A 21,750-nucleotide genomic window follows, 5' to 3' on the forward strand; every position below is an offset into this window, starting at 1 on the left:
AAAAGAAAATGTTATTAAGAAAGTTGTAAGAAAGAGAAAACATATTAACTATTAAGTGGAAGTAGATTATCATAAAGGTTTTTATCCTCATTGTCTTCACATTGAGTAGGCTAAGGAGCAGAAGGAAGAAAAGGAGTTGGTCTTGCTGTCTTAGGGGTGACAGTGGTGGAAGATGAGGCAGGAGACATTTGTTGAAAAGAATCCACATGTAAGTGGACCTGTGCAGCTCGAATCCGTGTTGTTCAAGGGTCAACTGTACATATAATTGGTGTCCCAGGAGAATAGGGAGAATATGAATCAGAAGTAATAATTTACAAAATTAACAAAAGATGGCGAGCATAGAGCCAATAAGCTTAGAAAACACCACGTAGGATGAATACAAACAAAACACATTTAGGCACATTATAGTCAAAGTGCTGAAAACCTAACATGAGAAAAATCTTAAAGGAAACCAGGAAAATATTACATAAAAAGGAACAAAGATAAGAATGACAAGAGACATCTTGCCGGAAACTGCAAGCCCAAAGAACTGAAAGAAAATATCTGTCAATCTAGAGTTCTGTTAATGAGCAGGAATATCTTTCAAAAATGAAAGTGAAATAAAGATTTTTTCAGACAAATAAAGGTTGAGGGAATCCATTGCCAACAGACCTGCATTACAAGAGATGTTAAAGGAAGTTCTTTAGGACAAGGGAATACGAAACCAAATAAATATTTGGATATATACAAAGGAATCAAGAGCATTGGAGTTGTAAAATCTTGCCGGGTGTGGTGGCTCATGTATATAATCCTAGCACTTTCAGAGGCTGAGGCCGGAGGATTGTGTGAGGGCAGGAGTTTGAGACTAACCTGAGCAAGAGTGACACCCTGTCTCTACAAAAAAATTTAAAAATTAGCTAGGTGTAGTGGTGCACACCTGTAGTCCCAACTACTTGGGAGGCTGAAGCAGGAGAATTGCTTGAACCCAGGAATTTGAGGTTGTAGTGAGCTATGATGATGTCACTGCACTCTATCCAGCCTGGGCGACAGAGTAAGACCTTGTCTCAAAAAAAAAGGATAATTCACACTAAGGTAAAAATGGTATTAATAACAGTATATTATATGATAAAATGAAATCATAAAAGTACTAGATTTAATCAAAGGCAATAAAAGATCACATGAAATAAAAAAAGATAGTAGATTTATTTTATTTTATTTTATATTTGAGACAGAGTCTCACTCTGTTGCTTGGACTAGAGTGCCGTGGCATCAGCCTACTCACAGCAACCTCAAACTTCTGGGCTCAAGTGATCCTCCTGCCTCAGCCTCCCAAGTAGCTGGGACTACAGTCATGTGCCACCATGCTTGGCTGATTTTTTCTATATATACTTTTAGTTGTCCAGCTAATTTTCTTTCTATTTCTAGTAGAGACAGGGTCTCACTCTTGCTCAGTCTGGTCTCAAACTCCTGAGCTCAAACAATCCGCCTGCCTGGGCCTCCCAGAGTGCTACGATTACAGGCGTGAGCCACTGCGCCCGGCCCAAGATGGTAGATTTAAATTTAACCATAGTGATAGTTACATTAAATGTAAGTGATCTACTTATTCCAATTGAAAGGCAAAGAATGTCAGATTGGATTTTTTTTTAAAGGCAAGACTCAAATTACATGATATCTTAAAGAAAACCACTCTAATTATAAGAGATAGATAAGTTCAAAGTAAAAGGATAGAAAAAGATAAACCATCCCAACATTAACAAAAGAAAGCTGAAGTGGCTACATTAATATGGAGCAAAGATTTTAGAACAAAGAATGTTACTGAGGATAAGATGAGACATATCAAAATGATAAATGGGTGAATTCACCTAGAATTCATCTAGAAGAAATAGTTCTAGGCCGGGCGAGGTGGCTCATGCCTGTAATCCTAGCACTCTGGGAGGCCAAGGCAGGAGGATAGCTTGAGGTCAGGAGTTCAAGACCAGTCTGAGCAAGGGCAAGATCCCGTCTCTACGAAAAATATAAAAATTAGCTGGGCATTGTGTGTGCCTGTAGTCACAGCTGCACGGGAGGCTGAGGCAGGAGGATTGCTTGAGCCCAGGAGTTTGAGGTTGCTGTGAGCTAGGCTGATACCACAGCACTCTACTCAGGGCATCGGAGTGAGACTGTGCCTCAAAGTAAAAAAAAAAAAGAAACAGTTTTAAATGTGTATGTACCTAATTACAGTTTCAAAATATATGAAGCAAAAACTGATAGATTTAAAGGAGAAATACATAAAATTATAATTTGAGATTCTAGCATTCTCAAGTATATATAGAACATTTACAATATAGACTGAATTCTGAGCCATAAAACAAATCTCAGTTGGGAAAGATTAAAACCATACAAACTATGTTCTCTGAGCTGAGTAGAATTGAACTAGAAATAAATAACAAAGACATCTAGAAAATCCTAAAGCATTTGAAAATTAAACAACACACTTCTTTTTTTTTTTTAAGAGACAGGTTCTCACTATGGTGTCCAGGCTAGACTCAAACTCCTGGCCTCAAGTGATCTTCCCACCTCAGCCTCCCAAGTAGCTGGGACTATAGGCTTGTGCCACTATGCCCAGCTAAACAACACACTTCTAAATATCTTATGGGTCAATGATGAAATCACAAGGGATATTATAAAATATTTTTAACTAAACAAATATGAAAGCACAACATATCAAAATATGTGCTTTTGAGAAAAACATTGCTTAGAGGAAATTTGTAGTATTAAATGCTTACATTTTTAAGAAAAGAATAAAGAATTTTATTATGTATTTTAGAAAAAAATAAAGGACTCAAATCATTAATCTGAGCTTCCACCTTGTATTAGTCAACTTGGGCTGCCTTAACAAAATACCATGACTGGTTGTCTGAAACAACAGAAATTTTCTCACAGTTCCGGTGACTGGAAGTCCAAGGTGGGTTGGTACCAGCATGATTGCGTTCTGGTGAGGGCTCTCCCTGCCTTGCAGACTGCCACCTTCTTTAAAGGGCTGAAAGATGAGTAAAATGATAACCCTCCAGTCAAACTTATAAAAAAAGAAAAAAGACAAAAATTACCAGTATTAGGAATGAAAGAGTAGACATTGCCACAGATTCTACAGATTGATAAGAGAATATTTGAACCACTTTATGCCAGTAAATTATACAATTTAGATGAAATGTAAGAATATTTTTAAAGACACAAACTGCTGAATGTCATACAGAAGAAATATATAACCTGAATATCTCCTATTTATGAAAGAAATTTAAGTCATTGTTAAAAGCCTTTCCACTGAGAAAGCTCTAGGCCCAGGTGGCTTCCCTTGTGAATTCTACCAAACATTTAAGGAAGAAATGTTACCAATTCTACACAGACTCTTTCAGAAAACAGAAGAGAGGGAACATCTCCAACCTCATAGAAAAACCTAAAGAATTAAAAAAAAGAAAAAAGATACTACAACTAAAATGTAGAGTGTAGGCTGGGCGCGGTGGCTCACGCCTGTAATCCTAGCACTCTGGGAGGCCAAGGCGGGCGGATTGTTTGAGCTCAGGAGCTCGAGACCAGCCTGAGCAAGAGCGAGACCCCGTCTCTACTAAAAATGGAAAGAAATTAATCAGACAACTAAAAACTATATAGAAAAAATTAACCGGGCATGGTGGCACATGCCTGTAGTCCCAGCTACTTGGGAGGCTGAGGCAGGAGGATCACTCGAGCCCAGGAGTCTGAGGTTGCTGTGAGCTAGGCTGATGCCACGGCACTCTAGCCTGGGCAAAAGAGTGAGACTCTGTCTCAAAAAAAAAAAAAAAAAAAATGTAGAGTTTACCAAGGTGATAGGATGTAAGGTCAATATATAAAAATTAATTATATCTCTGTCCCCTAGCAACAAATGTTTCTATGTCCTAGCCACAAACAATTAGAAATTCAAATGAAAATACATCTTACTTTAGCTGATTAAGAATAAAAGAGTATGAATTTTATAATTAGTATGCCTGGCTATAAATCAGACCCCTGTCATTAACTAGTTGTATGATCTTCAATAAATTTTAAAATTTTTCTATGCTTTGGTTTCATCATTTTAAAAACAGTGTGTAATTGTACCTGCATCTGTAAAGTTCGTAAGAAAATGCACAGAAAGTCTCTGTAGCTCAATACCTGCCACAGAGGAATCAGCATTAGCTGTGAGGCCTCAGGGACACTGAGGCAGAGCTAGGAGAAGCAGAGATTTGCACCCCCAATTTACAGATACAAGGGAAGTGCCTTGCTCAAGGCCAGAGTTGAATTTGGCATGCACCCATGTGGTTGACAACATGCATGGTGGAGAAGAGAGCTCTGGTGAGCATGGTTCCCTCAGAGGGAACCTTATAAGAGGGAGGGAACATCGATACAGCTCTCACAAGGCTCTTTCTGCCACAGACATGGACATCCCGCTGCCTGATGAAGTTCTATGCTGTGGTGGCTGCCTCACCCACATCTTGGGAGAGCCACAAGATTGCAGAGAGGATTGAACAGAGGATCCTAAACTCCAACCCTGTCATGGAAGCTTTTGGTGAGCTCGTTGTCATCTGCACATTACCTCAGTCCCATTTCCTTTGGGATTTGTTACCTTCAGAGAGAGAGACAATGCTTTGAGACCCCCTCTTTGGGGGTTGGAGGATGAGTGTATCCTTCACTGTCTTGGATCCCCAACCAATTCCCAGGTACCCTTCAGCAACCTTCTAATAGGGGTGGTGCATTCAATCATTTTCCCCCCTCCAGCCTATGCACATGAGACAGTGATGCTGGAGAGGACCTGTGGCTCCTATCTTTCTATCCAGTTTCCTGATGGTTCAAGGAAGGGCACTTATCCAAGGATGCACAGGAATTAGTGTCCGTGTTGGGACTGGAGCCTAGATGTACCTTACGGGCTAAAGCCAGTAGTGACAGCTTGTTTTTGACCTTCCCTTCACAGAAGACAGTCCCTGACTGCTTAGGCTTGTTCATTCCAGTTCCTTGCCAGGAGTTTCTTCTAACTCTCCTGAATCCCACTTACTCAAGCCTGAGTGCCCATTCCCTACTCCTATCCCCTGCAACATGAAAACCGACAAAGGGGCCTTTTAGGTGACTTGAGGATAGGGATATGATCCCCCACAGACCTGTAGCCACTTTGGCCCATGAGAATTCTGTAAACCTAGGGGAGTGGTATAAACATAGGTGTGATCTGTAGGGAATGCGCGTACGCTGAGGAATAACAACAGCAGTCGCTTTGGGAAGTTCATCCAGCTCCAGCTGAACAGGTAATAGCTATTGTCACTCTGGCTGGTGGGCGGATGGGGGTGCGAGGGGGTTGAAAGTGGCCAGGACAGTGTCTAGGCTGGGCCACCTGTATCGGAAAAACCCTGCTCTTCCTGGCATGCATGTTTATGGGATTCTTTAGGATCTGTGACCCCTGAGGGTGATCTTTGAACTGGAGAACTCTAGGTACTCCCACCTTAGGGACCCCGGGCAGTGTGCTCATAGAGGCCTGTATGCTCCTCCTGGCTCCTGTCTTGGGATGGGGCAAAGTAATGTATAGAGGTCTTGGCCTGCCCACCTGAGCTGCATGCAGGTGAATGTTTCAGGTCACCCAAGGACATTCTGCGTGGTCCCCAGCCCTCGTACACCCGTTGGCTAAGTGGTAGAGCTTGGTGGGGGCTGGCTAGGTAGTGTCAGTCTGGCATACAGTAAGTGCTGAATAAATGGCTGTGGAATTAACGGGCAACTAAGAGGCTCTGGCCTGCATATGCCCAGGGCCCAGCAGATGACCGGAGCTGCAGTCCAGACCTACCTCTTGGAGAAAACTCGAGTGGCCTGCCAGGCCTCCAGTGAGAGGAACTTCCACATCTTCTACCAGGTATGTGCCAGGTGAGGCCCACAGCCCCCCAGATGCAGGCAAGGATGGCTCTGTGTCTCTCATCCCCACAAACCCCCACGATGTGCCATGCCTGGCCCCTTCACTTGGCTTTCAGCAGTGCCACCTCTTATTCCTGCAAATTTTATATGCAGGACACTGGACCTTGGCTCCCAGCACAGTTTTGTCCTTGGGGCATGTTTTGCCTCCTCTATCAGACCAGAAGGTCTTTAAGGCTGGGACTGTGTCTCTAAGGTGGAAGCCATGTCACCCTTACCAGACTGAGTGTTCTCCTAGAGTGGCAACTGTCTCCTCCAACAGAATGAGGGCTTCCCTAGACTTGTGCCTCTTCCATCAGCCTGGAGGTCCCCAAAGGCATGGATAGTGTGTCTCCCTTGCTCTCAGATTGGGAGTACCCTTACATATGGGGTATTCCTCCCAAGTCAAGACTAAGGGCACCCTGGGCAGGAGCTGTGCTTTCTTCATCAGACTGCAGGTTTCCCCAGAACAGAGTTTTTTGGCATCAGGTTGGAGGCATCCAGAGCTGTGTTACTTCTTTTGCCCCCATGCCTGCCCTGGGCTCTCTAAAGGGACCTCTCAGCCTTATGATATTGCTACCATTTCTTACTCCTGTCATCCCATCCCCAGGCCTATGCAGGCCAGGGCTTCCCTTGCACCCTCACCTCAGCCACCCTCCCACCCCTCCCCACAGATCTGCAAAGGAGCCAGCGAGGATGAGAGGCTCCAGTGGCACCTCCCCAAGGGAGCTGCCTTCTCCTGGCTGCCCAACCCAGAGAGGACCTTAGAAGGTAGGGGGATCCCCACGCCACACCCTGGGCTGGCCCAGCAGTGCCCACCTACTCTGCACTGGGCCTGCCTCACCCCTTGCTGCTTCTGCTGACCTCTTACCCGGACAGTGGCCTGTGACTTGGATTCTTTTTCAGAGGATTGTTTTGAGGTGACCAGAGAAGCCATGCTCCATTTGGGCATCGACACCCCCACCCAGAACAACATCTTTAAGGTCAGAAAAAAAGCCATGCCACTTACATTTGGTAGAGACAATGGGTAGAGCCCTTCCCTGGACTTGTGATTCTGTCTTTCCCTGAGCGCCTAGGACATCTGTGCAGTCTTCAAGGAGTCAACCACCCCTCTGTGCTGCTGAGCCTGGAGACAGGATGGACGGGGGCATAGAGAACAGTGATACGTACACAGGATAGTGATCCACAGGGGTCAGACAGCAAGGTGCTTGGGTCAGTTATTACTACAGTATTGCTTCTACATGTTCGTGTAACACATTAAAACTTAAAAATAATGTTTGCACTTCTCAGCTCACTTGGTTTTTTCAATAGTCCTCTGTGTGGAGATTATTTTCATTTTATGCCTTAGAAAACCAGAGAGCTAAAGTAACCTGCTCAAGGTCAGACACCACTAAGTGATACAGAGTGAGTTTGTAACAGACGTAGTAATTCCAAATTCCCACCTCTCTCCTCCTCCCCTTCCCTTACTCCCAGCACACATGGTGTTGACCCAGGTGTGAGCTGAGCTCCTCCAATCCCCACTAGGGGCTTCCTTTCTCCCTTTTGTCTTTGTTGACAGGGCTGACTCCCTTCCTCCTCCCACCCTCTTCACTTCCTCACCCACCAGAGCACCATGAGGAGACAGATAGGATAGGCTGGCAATAGGACAAGAAAGCCACTGCAGGGCGATAGCACTTGCCCTCCAGATGGGGGCAGCTCAGGCAGGGAGGGTATCATACATAGTACGGACACTGCCCGGTAAGAGCTTGGCCAGAAGGACAGCACATGGGGACAAGCCCAGGGTGAGTGGACAACACTAGGAATCCAGGCAGGAGTGCCGGTCTGGAGGTGGCATGATCTCGGCCACAGCCACACTGCCCACTGGGCATAGCAGTCTTTTCCTGGGGTAAGTTGTGGCCAGAAGGCCAGTAGCATGTGGAAGAGCCTTCCCTGGGACCAGGCAGGAATGGCAGATGGGGCTCTGCTCTCCCAGTATCAGGCCTAAGGGTTTTGAAGTTGCTGGGCCTGGGTGACGGGGGCATCTCCTTTCTATAGCCCCTGAGGATTTATCTCTGTGGATTGTTGAGTGCAGAGGCGAAAGGGCACCCACTGTACAGAGACCAAGATCACAGTTCCTCCCCCAGGCTGGGCTGTCAGAAACCTAACGGTGCTGAGAATGGCTAAAGAGAGCCAGAGAAGCTCCTGGCAGACACACAGAAGTCACCTGGCCCACATCTAACAGAGGAGTGGTGTTCCCACACAGTCTATTCCTAGAGAGTTGGAGGCAAAGGGACAGATAGGAGGTGGAATGGAGAGACCACTGGCTGCCCTGGGAGGTATCTGTAGTCAGACTGTGTTCTAATTCCACCTTTCTCCTCAGAAAAAGTGTGTCCTCACCTGCGAATTAACGTCTCATGGTCACATCTCTGTCATGGGCATCATAGCACAACCTCATAGGTTGTTGAAACGGTTCAATGAGGTGATATATATAACTTGTAAAGAATTATGCCTGGCAGAGATAGGCACAACTGGGCAATAATTGGGAATTTCGTCCTTCCTCTGTTGCCATGATTACATTTGGCAGGAGAGCCTCTCTCCACCCGCAGGATGGGCCCTCTCATGTCCTCCCCTGCCCCTGACCATTCTTTTTTGCCCCTCAGGTCCTCGCTGGGCTGCTGCACCTTGGCAATATCCGGTTTGCTGACTCAGAGGATGAAGCCCAGCCCTGCCAACTGATGGACAATGCCAAGTGTGAGGGGCCAGGTGGGCTTCAGGGCAGGCAGGGTTTGTCAGAGAACTAGCTTGGTGGCTGCATTGGTGGGATTAATGGGAGGTCAGAGGGTAAAATTTTGAATATGATGCCATTGATTAAGCCATCCACCTTAGGGCCTTGCCCTGGATCATTTATGCCCCACCCCATCTCTGGTGAGGCAGATAGTATCATCCTCATCTTACAGATGAGAATACAAGAGTCACAGGGTTTATAAAGTGATTTGTCACACATGTGGCAGTGTGGACTAGAACATAGAAGTCCTGGGTTCAGGTTTTGACTCTGCCATTAGTGGAGTCTCTTTGCCCATCAAAACCTAGGTTTCCTCTGTCCTCTTGAGAAAGTCATGGTTCTGTGATGACTTCACAGTGCCTCATGAAGAGCACTGTTCTGATGGAGGGTGATTTGCTTAAGGAGGATTCGCCCCTCCCAGGCTCTGTCAGGACATCAGCCTTGCTGCTGCAGCTCCCAGAGGACATGCTGCTAGAGACACTGCGGATTAGAACCATCAGAGCAGGCAGGCAGCAACAGGTGTTCCGGAAGCCCTGCTCCCAAACCGAGTGTGACACCCGCAGAGACTGTGTGGCCAAACTGGTCTATGCAAGGTGAGCAGTTACTCTGGTACTATACCTTACCCGCAAGTTCTTCTCCTGTCTGGGGTTAAACCACATACCATCAGGCAATAGGCACAGGATGGGGGATGCCAGATAAAGCAAACAGATTCCTCTCCGTGCTCGTCAGACCCCTGGGGACAGCAGGGCATGGCTCGCAGGTTTTCCCTGAGCAATGCCCTTGGCCTCTGTTTCAGAGTATTTCCTGGGCAAGTTGCCACATTCCTGGCCAGATTCAGTTCATTATTACAGAACAAGCACCTGCCTTGACCTTGGCACTAGATGAAGAAAGCCTGCTCAGCTCTCCACTGGCAAGGCAGGCTCCCAAAGGGATCTGGGGCCTTGGCAGTTCCAGGTTCAGACCTTTAGGTGAATAGGCTCCTCTGTCTTCCTGTACCCTAGTACTTAGGCCTTTGTAGTCACCTGGGAAATTTGATAGATGGTCGTAGAGCCAGAGGCTTAGCCCGCAGTCTTGGGTAACATAGCGTGCCACAAGTGGGAGCCCAGCACAGTGGTGAAGGTGGGGGTCCTTACCTTTTCCTGATGGGTTACATGGGTACCTGTACCCTCTGGCCATGTGGTTAAGGATGATTTCTCACCTTAGGTTCTGAGAATCTTCAGGGTCCCTGTAAGAGCTGAAAAGGGCCCAGAAGCCTCTGAAATTATGAGACAAACTGTGAAAATGGGTGTGTGTGCTTGTGCATATAGGACCTTGGGCACCTTTCTAGGAAGAGGGTCCCCTGCTTTCATGACCTTCTTGCACTGCTGAGTGAACAGGATCTTCTGAGTTGAAAATGGCCCAGGGTAGCTGGTCCCAGACTGAATCTATTTCAGCAAGAGACTAGTTACCTACCACTGCCTCAAAGCTAATTTCAGGTCAGAATTTCAGGTCAAGCCAGGTGCGTTTGCTATAATCCTAGCACTTCGGAAGGCTGAGGTAGAAGGATCACTTGAGGCCAGGAGTCTGAGACCAGCCTGAGCAACATAGTGAGACCTCATCTTTATAAAAAAATAGAAAAATAAGCTGGGCATGGTGGCGCATGCCTGTAGTCCCAGCTTCTTGGGATGTTGAGGCAGGAGCATCACTTGAGCCCAGGAATTTGAGGTTACAGTGAGCTATGATGATACTGCTACAGTCTAGCCCGGGCAAGAGAGCAAGACCCTAACTCCAAAAAACAAAAACAAAAACAAAAAAAAACAAGAAAAGGATTATCCTTAGCTATTCAAGGCTAAAAAGAAAAAAAAAAATGAAGAAGAAATAAAATTTTAAAAAGAGAATTTCAGGTCAAATGTTTTTAAAGCCTTTGCCTACAAGTTACTACAAAATAAGCAGATAAAATGTGTCAATCACAGATAGAGTGGGCTTCTAACCATAGAACATTTTATACATGGAAACCATCAAGCCATTGTAACACTAAGTCATTCATTTTTGTACCTCAAATCGGTGTTCGAAGTCCCCGTTGCAAAAAGAGAGCCATTTTATAGTATTTACTAAATAGAAAAAAAATCACAGAGCAATTACTTTAAGAAAAATTGGAAGGAAGAAACCTCTGGATGGTGTACGTGTCACCACCTTGTGTAGTAACTTCATCTTCTCTGGGTTGGGGGTGGATTCCAGAGTAGAGGATGCTATTGTTGACCTCAGGTGACTTGGGGCCCACTTGTACAGGACTGAGTTGGGGATGTGGCAGGGCCTTGAGCTCTGGGCTCTGCACGTAGAGTTTTGCAGGGGAGATCAGTAAACTCAGTTGTTTACAAACCACACCCAGACCTGCCCTTCAGCCCCTTCTAGTCAAGACACCAGCTGGGTGTCGGGCCATCTGACTGATGCAGACCCTGTCCCTGCCTAGCCCAGGAATTGAGCTTATCCTGTGTTTAGTCTTGCCAAGAGGACAGGACAGGTTTGTGTGTACCTGGGGACATGCATACCCATAGCCTGCATATGTAGTAGGTCAAGACAGGATGGGCATGAAGCAGAAGAGGATGTCGCCTTTGACCCATGAGGCTTAGAATACAGGGCCCTCCAGGGTGTGGTACCCTGGCTCATGGAGCAATTTTACCACCCTCTGACTCAGCTTGACCCTTTCTCACCAGTCTACTCTCTTACTGCCAACAGGCTGTTTGACTGGCTGGTATCAGTGATCAACAGCAGCATCTGTGCAGACCCAGGCTCATGGACCACTTTCATAGGTAAAAAGGACCCACCCTGCTGGGAGCACTCAAGAAAAAGAATAGACCAGGCGCGGTGGCTCACGCCTGTAATCCTAGCACTCTGGGAGGCTGAGGCGGGTGGATCACTCAAGGTCAGGCGTTTGAGACCAGCCTGAACGAGCAAGACCCCGTCTCTACTAAAAAATAGAAAGAAATGATCTGGACAACTAAAAATATATATATATAGAAAAAATTAGCCGGGCATGGTGGCACATGCCTGTAGTCCCAGCTGCTCAGGAGGCTGAGGCAGAAGGATTGCCTGAGCCCAGGAGTTTGAGGTTGCTGTGAGCTAGGCTGATGGCATGGCACTGTAGCCCAGAAAACAGAGCCAGACTCATCTCAAAAAAAAAAAAAGAAAAAGAACAATAGAGCCCTGGGTCCACTCTGTGACTCAGGGAAGCTGCTGCTTTGCTCTCCTGCCTCCTCTTCCCATCCATTCACCAGTGTTTGAGCGAGATTCCTGCTCTCTGACACCCACGTCTGACCTGTCCATAGCTCTGCAGACACACTCAGAGAGTGCCTTGTCTGTAAAGGCTCCTTTTCTCCCCAGAGACACAGCTCCAATCATAGGAGAGCAGTGGGGGATGGGAGAAAGAGCCAGATTAGAAGGGACTTGGGAGACATGACTGAGGCCAGCATCATTGTAATCCTGGGTGGGACAGTCAGTTAAGGTTGGAAGTGTAGCTTAAAGACCCCAGTGCAGTTTGCTTATAGAATGGTGGAATTCTAGGCACCAACTAGGCTGTTGAGACCAAGGCCCTTCAAACTAGATTTGACATGGAAAATGTTCCCTGGGACTTGGTTTCCTCACAAGAGAGGCCTATGAGGACCAGAGAATTCAGACTCAAAAATAGGCCTGATGTTTTGGGCTGCCCCTTATACCTCATTTGGTCTTCCCGCTTGCTGTAAGTTCTGAGGGGGGATGGGATGGAGATGAGAACCACCCTGGGTCGGGGTGGGGAAGGTATGTTCTGCCCATGCCTGGCTGTCCTGTTCACTCAGCCTCATCCCCAGGCTGCCAAGTATGAGGCGCCAGCAAGGGCCTAGCCACTCTGGGTTCCTGTGGTCCCTACCCTCCATCTGTTCCCTGCAGTAGCCCCATGGGTTCTCTGCCATCCTCCCAGGCCTGCTGGATGTGTATGGATTTGAGTCATTTCCTGACAACAGTCTGGAACAGTTGTGCATCAACTACGCCAACGAGAAGCTGCAGCAGCACTTTGTGGCTCACTACCTACGGGCGCAGCAGGTGAGGGATAGGGTAAGGTGGGGCAGACCTTCTCCTGGATCCCCTGTGTCTTCCTGGCCCTCCAGCCCCAGCCCAGGTTCTGACTAGAAGCCTTTTGTTCCTTATTTTATTTTATTTTAAATTTAAATTTTTATTTTTGACAGAGTCTCACTCTTTTTGACCTGGGCTAGAGTGCAGTGGCACAGTCATAGCTCGCTATAACCTCAAACTCCTGTCTACAGCAATCCTCCCCACTCAGCCTCCTGAGTAGCTGGGACTACAGGCGTGTCACCACACCTGGCAATTTTTTTTTTTTTTTTGGGTAGAGACAGGGTCTCACTGTGTTGCCCAGGCTGGTCTCAAACTCCTGGCATCAAGTGATCTTTCCACTTTGGCCTCCCAAAATGCTGGGATTACAGGCATGAGCCACTGTGCCCAGCCTTTATTTTATTTTTAATTGACTAATAATTATATATATGGAGTGTAATGTTTTCATATACTTTTGTTCCTTCTTTGATGCTGTTCTGGAGTACGTTGTGGTACAAAAGCCAGCTGTAGATGGCCCATCTGGACCTCAGACTGCAGCTGCCTTCTCCCAGCCCACCCCCACTTTGTTCTCTAGGAGGAATACACAGTTGAAGGCCTGGAGTGGTCATTTGTCAACTACCAGGACAACCAGGCCTGTTTGGATCTCATCGAGGGGAGTCCCATCAGCATCTGTGCCCTCATAAATGAGGTGGGAGGGTAGCTAGTGAGCTGAGCACCAGAGTTGGTCTTTGGTTTTTCTGGGGCCCTGATCACTCTCCTGTACCCTCTTGTGCTTTTCTCTCCCATTCTGCCAAATGGATTTGCTAATACTCTGTTTCCTCCTCTTGGGTTCACTGTGATGCTTGTGATAACTCTGCTGTAGTGGGGGCCATGGGGCGAGGACAGTGAGAGTTGTGGTTGAGACCATCTCATTTTTGTGGCCGACTGCCCACTTCCACCCCACAGGAATGCCGCCTCAATCGGCCAAGCAGTGCAGCCCAGCTCCAGACACGCATTGAGAGTGCCCTAGCAGGCAGCCCATGCCTGGGCCACAATAAGCTCAGCCGGGAGCCCAGCTTCGTCGTGGTGCATTATGCAGGGCCTGTGCGGTACCACACAGCAGGCCTGGTGGAGAAGAACAAGGTGAGGACTGGACCACGTCCTGTTGGGGCCTGGGTGAAATGAGATGCTGAGTCCATTACACATACATAGTAGTTTCCCACCATGCATCTGCGCTCCTGAAAATCCTGTCAGAATCCAGGATCACCATCTTGGGCCCACTAGCCTATGGTCTCTGCTAATCAAGCATGATCTTCCTGAAAATGATCTGTGTTAGATTCGGTTTCCAGGTCTCTGGTCATGCAATGGACCAGCTCTGCTCTTGAACTCAAGCCCTGCCTTCCCTTGAAGCCCTGTCTTCTGCAGCTTGGGTGGGCAGGGGTGGCCAGCCCACGGAGAGCCCTGGGCTGCAGCTCCACCTGCCTCACCTGCTGCCCTTGCCCTTTCCCAACAGGACCCTGTGCCCCTTGACCTGACTATACTTCTGCAGCAATCCCAGGACCCACTGCTTATGGTGCTGTTTCCGATTAACCCCAAAGAGAAGACCCAGGAGGAGCCCTCTGGCCAGAGCAGGGCCCCTGTGTTGACCGTGGTGTCCAAGTTCAAGGTGGGTCTGGTGGTGGTAACGGGAGGTGCTGAGTTCCAAATGTTTATTGAGCACCTCCCAGAGTAGGTGTTAGCCTGGGAGGAGCGGTGAGCCAAGTAGATGTGGTCCCAGACCCCATGGAATTTATACTTCAGTGTGGAAGATTGAGACAGAAAACAGACAAATACTCAGGTATGATGATATGACAGGAAGTCTAGGGGGCCTGTGGGAGCACAGTGGGGTGCTGATAGGGTGGTCATGGGAGAGCAGCATTTACAGGAACCTCTGTGATCTGGCCCATTCCCAACTCTAGCTTCCTGCTCAAATCCTGTCCTCAGCTAGAGCAGATTTGTCACCTCTCTCAATATTGTCTGCTTTCTACCCTCCCTCAGCCCTCAGCTCCACCTTCCTGGGATGCTCTCGGCCACCGCCCCTTCAACTCCACCTCATTTCCACCCTCCATGCCACGTTTCTTAGTTTAGTCTTTCTCATCCATCAGACTTCAGCCTTATCGTCCTCTCCTTGAAGGAGGCACCCTGGGAAACCAGGTTTGACTACCACTTCCCTGCCCTAGCCTCAGACACACCTCTGAGGGTACCCATCAGTGTGTGTGTGGCCCATTAGACTGAGCTCTGACACAGCAGCAGACTGCCTGGCACAGCCTCCAGCACACAGGATGGGCTTCACAATAACAGCTTTTGCTTGTATGAATGGCAGGGGGCCATGAGATTGTTCTCTTCTAGGAAGATTGCCCTGGGGGTAGAGGTGATGATGAGATCAGATTTAGAGAGACCAATTAGGGCAGGGTCACAGGTTCAGAAGGGTCCCTGGAGGCAGAAGTGGAGAGTTGGGAGGTCAGGAGAGGAGTGTGCTTTGGCACAGTGAAGCCTCCAGTCATCTCCAGGCACAGGAGAATCCTGGTCTCAGGATCCTGGGGAGAGCCCCTGGAGGCGCTGATGTAGTCACTAGCCAGGGCCCAGCTGATGGCTCTGAGCAGCCCCAATCCCCGCCTGACCCCATGGTCTCTCCCATCTGCAGGCCTCCCTGGAGCAGCTCCTGCAGGTCCTGCACAGCACCACACCGCACTACATTCGCTGCATCAAGCCTAACAGCCAGGGCCAGGCACAGACCTTCCTCCGGGAGGAGGTAATTAACACTGGGCCAAAGCTGCTTTGCCCCAAGCCCCACGTGGCCAAGGCCCTAGAGGGATGAAGGGCAGGACATCACTCCAAAGGGAGTGAACAGAGTGGGTCTCTCATGCTGGGGCTTACATTAGGGAGGGCTCATCTGGCAGGGCAATCGTGTGTGGTTGTGTGGTCTGTGCACAGTGGCCTGGCCAGGGCAGCGAGTAGGGGCCCCAGTGTATCTTGCTCTCTACTCGCCAAGCCATGTGTCCTGACAGACTGAAACTACCCAGAGGAATGGGGATCTTTTGTGATTAGCTAAAAGTCTGTGTCACCTTACACTCCATGCACAGCACAGCCTTTCTTGATTGGAGGTATTGTTTTTTCTAATTTGCACAAAAGGACTCTGGCTAGCAGCTGCCCTTTTCTTGGGGTACCAGGCTCCGAGGGATGTGGATGAGGTGTGAGTGCTGGACAGTGCTGAAGAGTGTCCCAGTCACCTGGTAGATGTGGCCTTAGGGTTTGTAACCAGGACCACGGCTGTATGGTAAAGACCTGGGTTCAGGTCACAGAAAAATTTTCACAGTATAACCCTCCCTGCCCCTTAGCTATGAACCACTCTAATGCCTGCAAATAATAAAAACCATCAAAACTAGAAATTTTGTTGGGCTGCATTGTACAGTAGTAAATCATCATCCCACGGAGGGAAGTGATAAAACAGAGTCAGGACCATCACTTGCCCCAGCTGTACCAGATGCTGTGTATTAGATGATGGGACTTGGGACTACCAGGTCCCTTTCTAGCAGGGAGATTATTTTCAAAGTCCTTTGATATCTTCCGGCCCCAAGGAGATACCCCAATTAGCTGGACCTCAGGAGAGCCTGCAGCTCCATGCTGACCAGGGCCTGAGAAGGACAGAAGGAATGGCATTCTGGCCTGCTGCCCCCACGCTGCAGATGCTTTCCCTGTCTCTCCACCCTTGCAGGTCCTGAGCCAGCTGGAGGCCTGTGGCCTCGTGGAGACCGTCCACATCAGTGCCGCCGGCTTCCCCATCCGGTGAGTGGGCCTGATCACTGTTGGGGGCAGGGCCAGTGCCAGGGTGGAGCTCAGGACTCGAGCCCAACTCAGAGCGGGATGAGATGAAGAGGATGGGGCAGTTCGGTAGACGTCAACCTGGAGCTCAAGGAGCAGCACCCATTTCGTTTATCTATTCGCTATTGTGCGCTATTTTGTACCCAGCACAGTTTCTGATAATATGTTAGTGAAGAAGGAAGCGAATCTCTGCTCTCTTGGGGCTTATATTCCTATGGAAACAAGAAAAATAAGTATACAGTATCATTGGAGCTAGGAAAGAAATAAGTGCTATTAGATAGACTTAACAGGGGAAGAGGATCCTTGGGCTGGTCAGGGAAGGGCCCCTCTAAACAGCCCAGGCTTAGGGGAAGGGAATGGGCCAGGCTGGGAAGATCTGGTGGAGGAGAGAGTATTCCAGACTGAGGGAACAGCGACCATAAAGCTCCTAGGTCAGGAACCAAGAGATGCTAAAGGGACTGGACCACAGAGAACTTAGAGTAGGAGAGAGGGGGTCAGGAGCCAGACTCGCAGGGCCTTATAGGCCATAAGAGACAGCTTACTAAAATGGGTTGGTCTGGGGAAGGCCTAGGGTAGAGGGTCAGGAATTCTTTTATGACCTTGCTAGGTTTGACATAGCTGTGAGACAGGCTCAGGGCTCAGCAGAGCTTTAATAACTGGAGAGTCCCTGGTAGTTTAGTGGCCAGGATAGTAAAGAAAAGAACTGGAGGGGCACTTGAGGGTCTGTCCTCAATGGGTTTTATAGCACCTCAAGCAAGGAGGAAATCACCTATAGAGAGAGGAGTCCTAGGCCATTCCGAGGCCATTCCATCCCCCACATTTAGAGAGGGTGGATAGCAAGGACAACTTGGAAGGAATCGTGGGTGAAGGAGGAAGCCAGAGGGTCATGTGTGTCCTGGAGGCTGAGAGAGAATGCTCTATAAGGGAGAGGGGTCACTGCTGCCCAGGGGCCAGGTAGGAGAGAGACTGAACACAGACCACTGGATTTGGTGGAGTCTGCTGATGGCTGTGACAGGAGCAATGTTGGTATAGTGTCGGGGACAGAAGCCAGACTCAGGAGGGCTGACAGGTGATTGGGAGGAGGAAGTACAGCTATCAGGTGTCATTAGCTATTTAGAGAAGTATTGCCTTGAAGGGGAACAGAAATCAGGAGGATGTGGCCGAGGCTTTGGAGTCAGAGGTCAGATGGGAGACATGGCTAAGCATATTTGTGTGATAGGAGTGGTCTAGTTGCCTGGAGAAAGGTCTGTCCTTCGGAAAGAGGCAGGCTGTAAATCCCCTATTAAAAGAACAGGATGCTTTGTTTTGGTACAGCAAGGCAGCAGGAAGAGCAGACCCAATTTAAAATGGTCTCTGTAGGCCTCCCACTAAGTAATCCTATTAATCTCTCTAGAACCACTTTTTTTTTTTTTTTTGAGACAAAGTCTTGCTCTGTCACCCCAGGTAGAGTGCAGTGGCAGCATCATAGCTTGCTGCAAACTCGGGCTCAAGCGATCCTCCTGCCTCAGCCTTCCGAGTAGCTGAGACTGCAGGCATGCACCACCACATCCAGCTAATTTTTTCTATTTTTGGTAGAGATAGGGTCTCGCTCTTGTTCAGGCTGGTCTTGAACTCCTGATCTCAAGGGATCCTCCCACCATGGCCTCCCAGAGTGCTAGGATTACAGGCGTGAGCCACTGCGCCAGCCTAGAACTACATCCTTATCTATTCAGTGGGGATAGGGGAGCACCTTGCTGTGTTGTTGAGCAGATGTACCTGACTCACAGATGAAGGCATTCTCTTCTTCCATGCATTGGCTTCCAGGGTCTCTCACCAGAACTTTGTGGAAAGATATGAGTTACTAAGAAGGCTCCGTCCTCGCACATTCTCTGGCAAAAGCTGCTCTGGTGAGTGAGGCCCATTTGTTAGTCATTTGTTCAACCATAGTTTACTGAGCGATTACCCTCTGCCATCTCAGGGTTAGGGGCTGGGGGCTCAGAAGTGAATAAAACACAGCCCTGCCCTTATGGTCTTTGTTCAGTGGGGAAAACAACTGAAAAAGACAATGTGGAAAGGGGAAAGGCAGAGCTATGAACAGAATGCTGTGGATGGTGCTGGGGAGGTGTGAATCAGGGAAGGCTTCCTGGAAGAGGTGATATCTGAGGATAAATTGGATTAGGTGAAGGGTGTTCCACATGAGAGAGGTACTACCTGAACAGAGGCCTGGAGGCTTGAGACAGCAGCGTGGGTGTGAGGAGCTCCAGGCCATTCAGTGTTCCTGGCTCACTGGGGCAGAGAATGGGAGGTGAGGCTGGGGTGACAGGTGGGGCCCAGTCTAGGAACCTGGACTTTATTCTCAGAACAGATGGGGATACTGCAGGAGAGGGAGCAAGTGATTCTGTCAGCCTCCTGCTTTCTGGAGACCACTCTGGGAGCCTCATGGAGGGCCATGGGAGTAAGGCTGGGAAGTTGCCCAAGAAGAAAGAAGCAAAATATGTGGGCACAGGCAGGAAACATTTGGAAGGAACTGGTCAGCCTTTTTGTTATTGTTGTTATTTTATTTTTTGTAGAGATGAGGTCTTGCTATGTTGCTGAGGCTGGTCTTAAACTCCTGGCCTCAAGCAGTCCACCCTCCTTGGCCTCCTAGAGTGCTGGGATTATAGGCGTGAGCCACCATGCCCAGCCAGAAACTGGTCAGCCTTGATAGGCACTTGATTAGATGTAGAGGGAGAAGAAAGAAGAAAATTAACTTGGCCTGGCTAGTGGGGAAAGACAAGAGGAAGAGAGGTTTGGGGAAGCTGATGAGCCCTACCCTGGCAGACCTGAGCTCCAAGTCCCTGGAGTCATCCAGTGGAGGCATCTGCAAGGGACTGGGGCAAGCTATAATCTCAAAGGAAGTGTCTGGCCTGTGGCCCTGATTTTGGGGTTGTCAGCATGTGGGAGTAACTGAGGCTAGGGGAGTGCTGAGGCTCAGGGACAGGTGGAGGGAGAAGCAGCAGCTGCTCCCCCTCCCACCCAGCATGCCCTGGGGCCCATCAGACCCTGTTGAGACAGTTCTGCTTTGTTTTTCTCCCCTCTTGGGCAGAGTTTTATCACCTTCCTTTCACCCTTTCTCCTTTCTTCCCCCTCCTTCCATGGTTTGCTTTTCTGTTCTGTGTCTCTTACCCAAAGCCCCTCTGGCCCCTGGTTGATTTTGCTGCTGTTTCTCATCTCCGGCATCTCCTTTGGCAGCCTCTGTCTCCAGAGAGGCACTGGGCAGCTAAAGGTGGTCAGAGCCCTCAGGTAAATCCTCCCTCTGCAGGAGTCAGCCCTGAGAAGTGTGGGAGGGCAGACAGTGGAACCCACTGGGCCTTCACAGGGCTGGGACTTGTTCTCCCTTTTCCCATACGTGGTGGGGAGTGAGGGGCTGAGGGAGTGGCCTGGCTTCCCTGTTTGGCCATCAGGATGTTTGGGGCCTTAGAAACTGCTGCTGGCTGAGCAGCCTGAGATTCCAGGTTCAAAGGGGTCACTCTTCTAGGCATTAAGTACCCTTTGCCAGCCTGTCCAAAGGGACCCATGGCAATGGAGGCTGTTGGACACCCCAGGGCACAGCAGAAAGGCCAAAGCCAGTTAAGGCCACAGAGGCATGTAGAGAAGACCAGGCACTGATGGGGCCCATCTCCCCTTCCCCAGAACGGTCTCCACACAGCAAGGAGGCCACACTTCAACCTCTTCTCCAGGACATTCTCCACACTCTGCCAGCTCTAACTCAGGCAGCAGCCACACCTGGTGACTCAGATGAGGCCACACCAGCCCCAGTGCACTGTGGCAGGACCAAGGTGTTCATGACAGACTCTGTGGTAAGCTGGTTTGGGGATGAGATTACAGGAGCCAGCTGCATGTTCTCAACAGGACAGGGTCTGGGCCCTCCTCAGGGAAGGGGGAGGAGAGCCTGAGGACCTCAGTGGATACCTTTCGTTCCAGCTGGAGATTCTGGAACACGGGCGTGCCCAGGTGCTGGAGCAGTGTGCCCGCTGCATCCAGGGTAGCTGGAGGCGATACCAGCACCGAAAGCAACAGAGGCAGAGGCGAGCTGCTGTGCTCATCCAGTCAGGTAGGTGGGGCGGGGAGCCCTGTCGGTGATTGTACACAGATGCCCATGAAAGTGGTTTCCTTTGAAACATTGCTCATTGAGTGCCCATCTATTGAAGCCAACTGTTCCAGCCTGAAGAGGTGGATGGTATGTCCCTGTGGTACACTGATATTCAAATTTCTTGTCCACTTCGCCCATAACATTTCTCCAGTTCCGTGGAAACCAGATCACACCACAAATAAGAGTACTCTGTAGGTAGTACAGGCTAAAAGTTTGTCTTTCTCAGACTTAAATGGCTGTTTATGCCAACATTTTTTTCCCTTTATTACAACTCAAATCATCACCTGCTGGGCTCCAGGGCTTGAGATGAGTTTAAGGAGAAGGTAAAAGCCAACAGGATCTCATCAGAGGGAAAGATGTATGAACCAAGATGTTGATGACAGTCTTACTGCAAAACAAAAGTATTAGAAATAACCCAGATATCTAACAGCAGTGGAGTCACGCCTAAATTATGGACCATCCCTATGATACAGCTAAGTATTTGAAGAATATTATGAATTTAATGGAAAACTGCTTTCAATATGTTCATACCTGCTTGTCAAAATACACGTCAAGGGCGTGTTGTTTCTGTGGGTATAGGGATTAAAAAATTATGTAAGGAAATACTGTAAAACCATTTGGGTTGGTGAGATAACAGGTGATTTTTATGTTTCTAAGGTTTTAAATTTTCTATTAATAGAATCTAAATGCATTAGTAGTAGTTAATGGAAAACCACTTTTCCAAATATGACTGTACCAAAACAAATCAGAATAAACTTAGATTTAAAGAGAAGGAAAAATCCTACCATCCAATAATTTCTTTTATCAGTGTTTGGTTACATGGTAGTGTTTGGTTACATGGTAGTGTCCCATCACAGACTCATAAAGCAAGCAAGCAAATTCAACTGAGGATTTTCAAAACAAAGAGGATTCTAAGCGGTACAGACAGTCCAGACCCCTCCCCCTGGGTTTTGTCCTGGGCTGCACCTGAGATGGGAGGTGACTGCTCGGCCTCAGCCAGGCCAGGCTCCCCACTGCTCCTTGAACGTGGGGCCATCTCCAAGTGTACAGGCAGTTTGAAGAA

The 21,750-nt window shown here is 48.5% G+C and overlaps 1 protein-coding gene across 5 annotated transcripts in view; it reads left to right on the forward strand.

The window, feature by feature from the left end:
• Window positions 1–21,750, forward strand: part of MYO19 (myosin XIX) — a 35,185-nt gene that overhangs the window by 11,234 nt on the left and 2,201 nt on the right. For 2 of the 5 annotated variants that reach the window (XM_012648689.1, XM_012648691.1), the window contains exons 7-23: window positions 4,402–4,534; window positions 5,192–5,261; window positions 5,755–5,857; window positions 6,567–6,663; window positions 6,799–6,875; window positions 8,532–8,634; window positions 9,075–9,246; window positions 11,369–11,442; window positions 12,588–12,709; window positions 13,311–13,424; window positions 13,682–13,858; window positions 14,229–14,381; window positions 15,399–15,506; window positions 16,470–16,540; window positions 18,380–18,462; window positions 20,228–20,394; window positions 20,519–20,648. In XM_012648689.1, the coding sequence (XP_012504143.1) occupies window positions 4,402–4,534; window positions 5,192–5,261; window positions 5,755–5,857; window positions 6,567–6,663; window positions 6,799–6,875; window positions 8,532–8,634; window positions 9,075–9,246; window positions 11,369–11,442; window positions 12,588–12,709; window positions 13,311–13,424; window positions 13,682–13,858; window positions 14,229–14,381; window positions 15,399–15,506; window positions 16,470–16,540; window positions 18,380–18,462; window positions 20,228–20,394; window positions 20,519–20,648 (1,954 nt within the window). Of the gene's footprint in view, window positions 1–4,401; window positions 4,535–5,191; window positions 5,262–5,754; window positions 5,858–6,566; window positions 6,664–6,798; window positions 6,876–8,531; window positions 8,635–9,074; window positions 9,247–11,368; window positions 11,443–12,587; window positions 12,710–13,310; window positions 13,425–13,681; window positions 13,859–14,228; window positions 14,382–15,398; window positions 15,507–16,469; window positions 16,541–18,379; window positions 18,463–19,726; window positions 19,836–20,227; window positions 20,395–20,518; window positions 20,649–21,750 lie in introns of those variants that run through there. The other 3 variants (XM_012648690.1, XM_012648692.1, XM_012648693.1) reach the window with 3 other exon arrangements.

The sequence above is a fragment of the Propithecus coquereli genome, unplaced genomic scaffold (genome assembly GCF_000956105.1).
Source record: "Propithecus coquereli isolate 6110/MARCELLA unplaced genomic scaffold, Pcoq_1.0 Scaffold291, whole genome shotgun sequence".
Classification (NCBI taxonomy): Eukaryota; Metazoa; Chordata; class Mammalia; order Primates; family Indriidae; genus Propithecus; species Propithecus coquereli.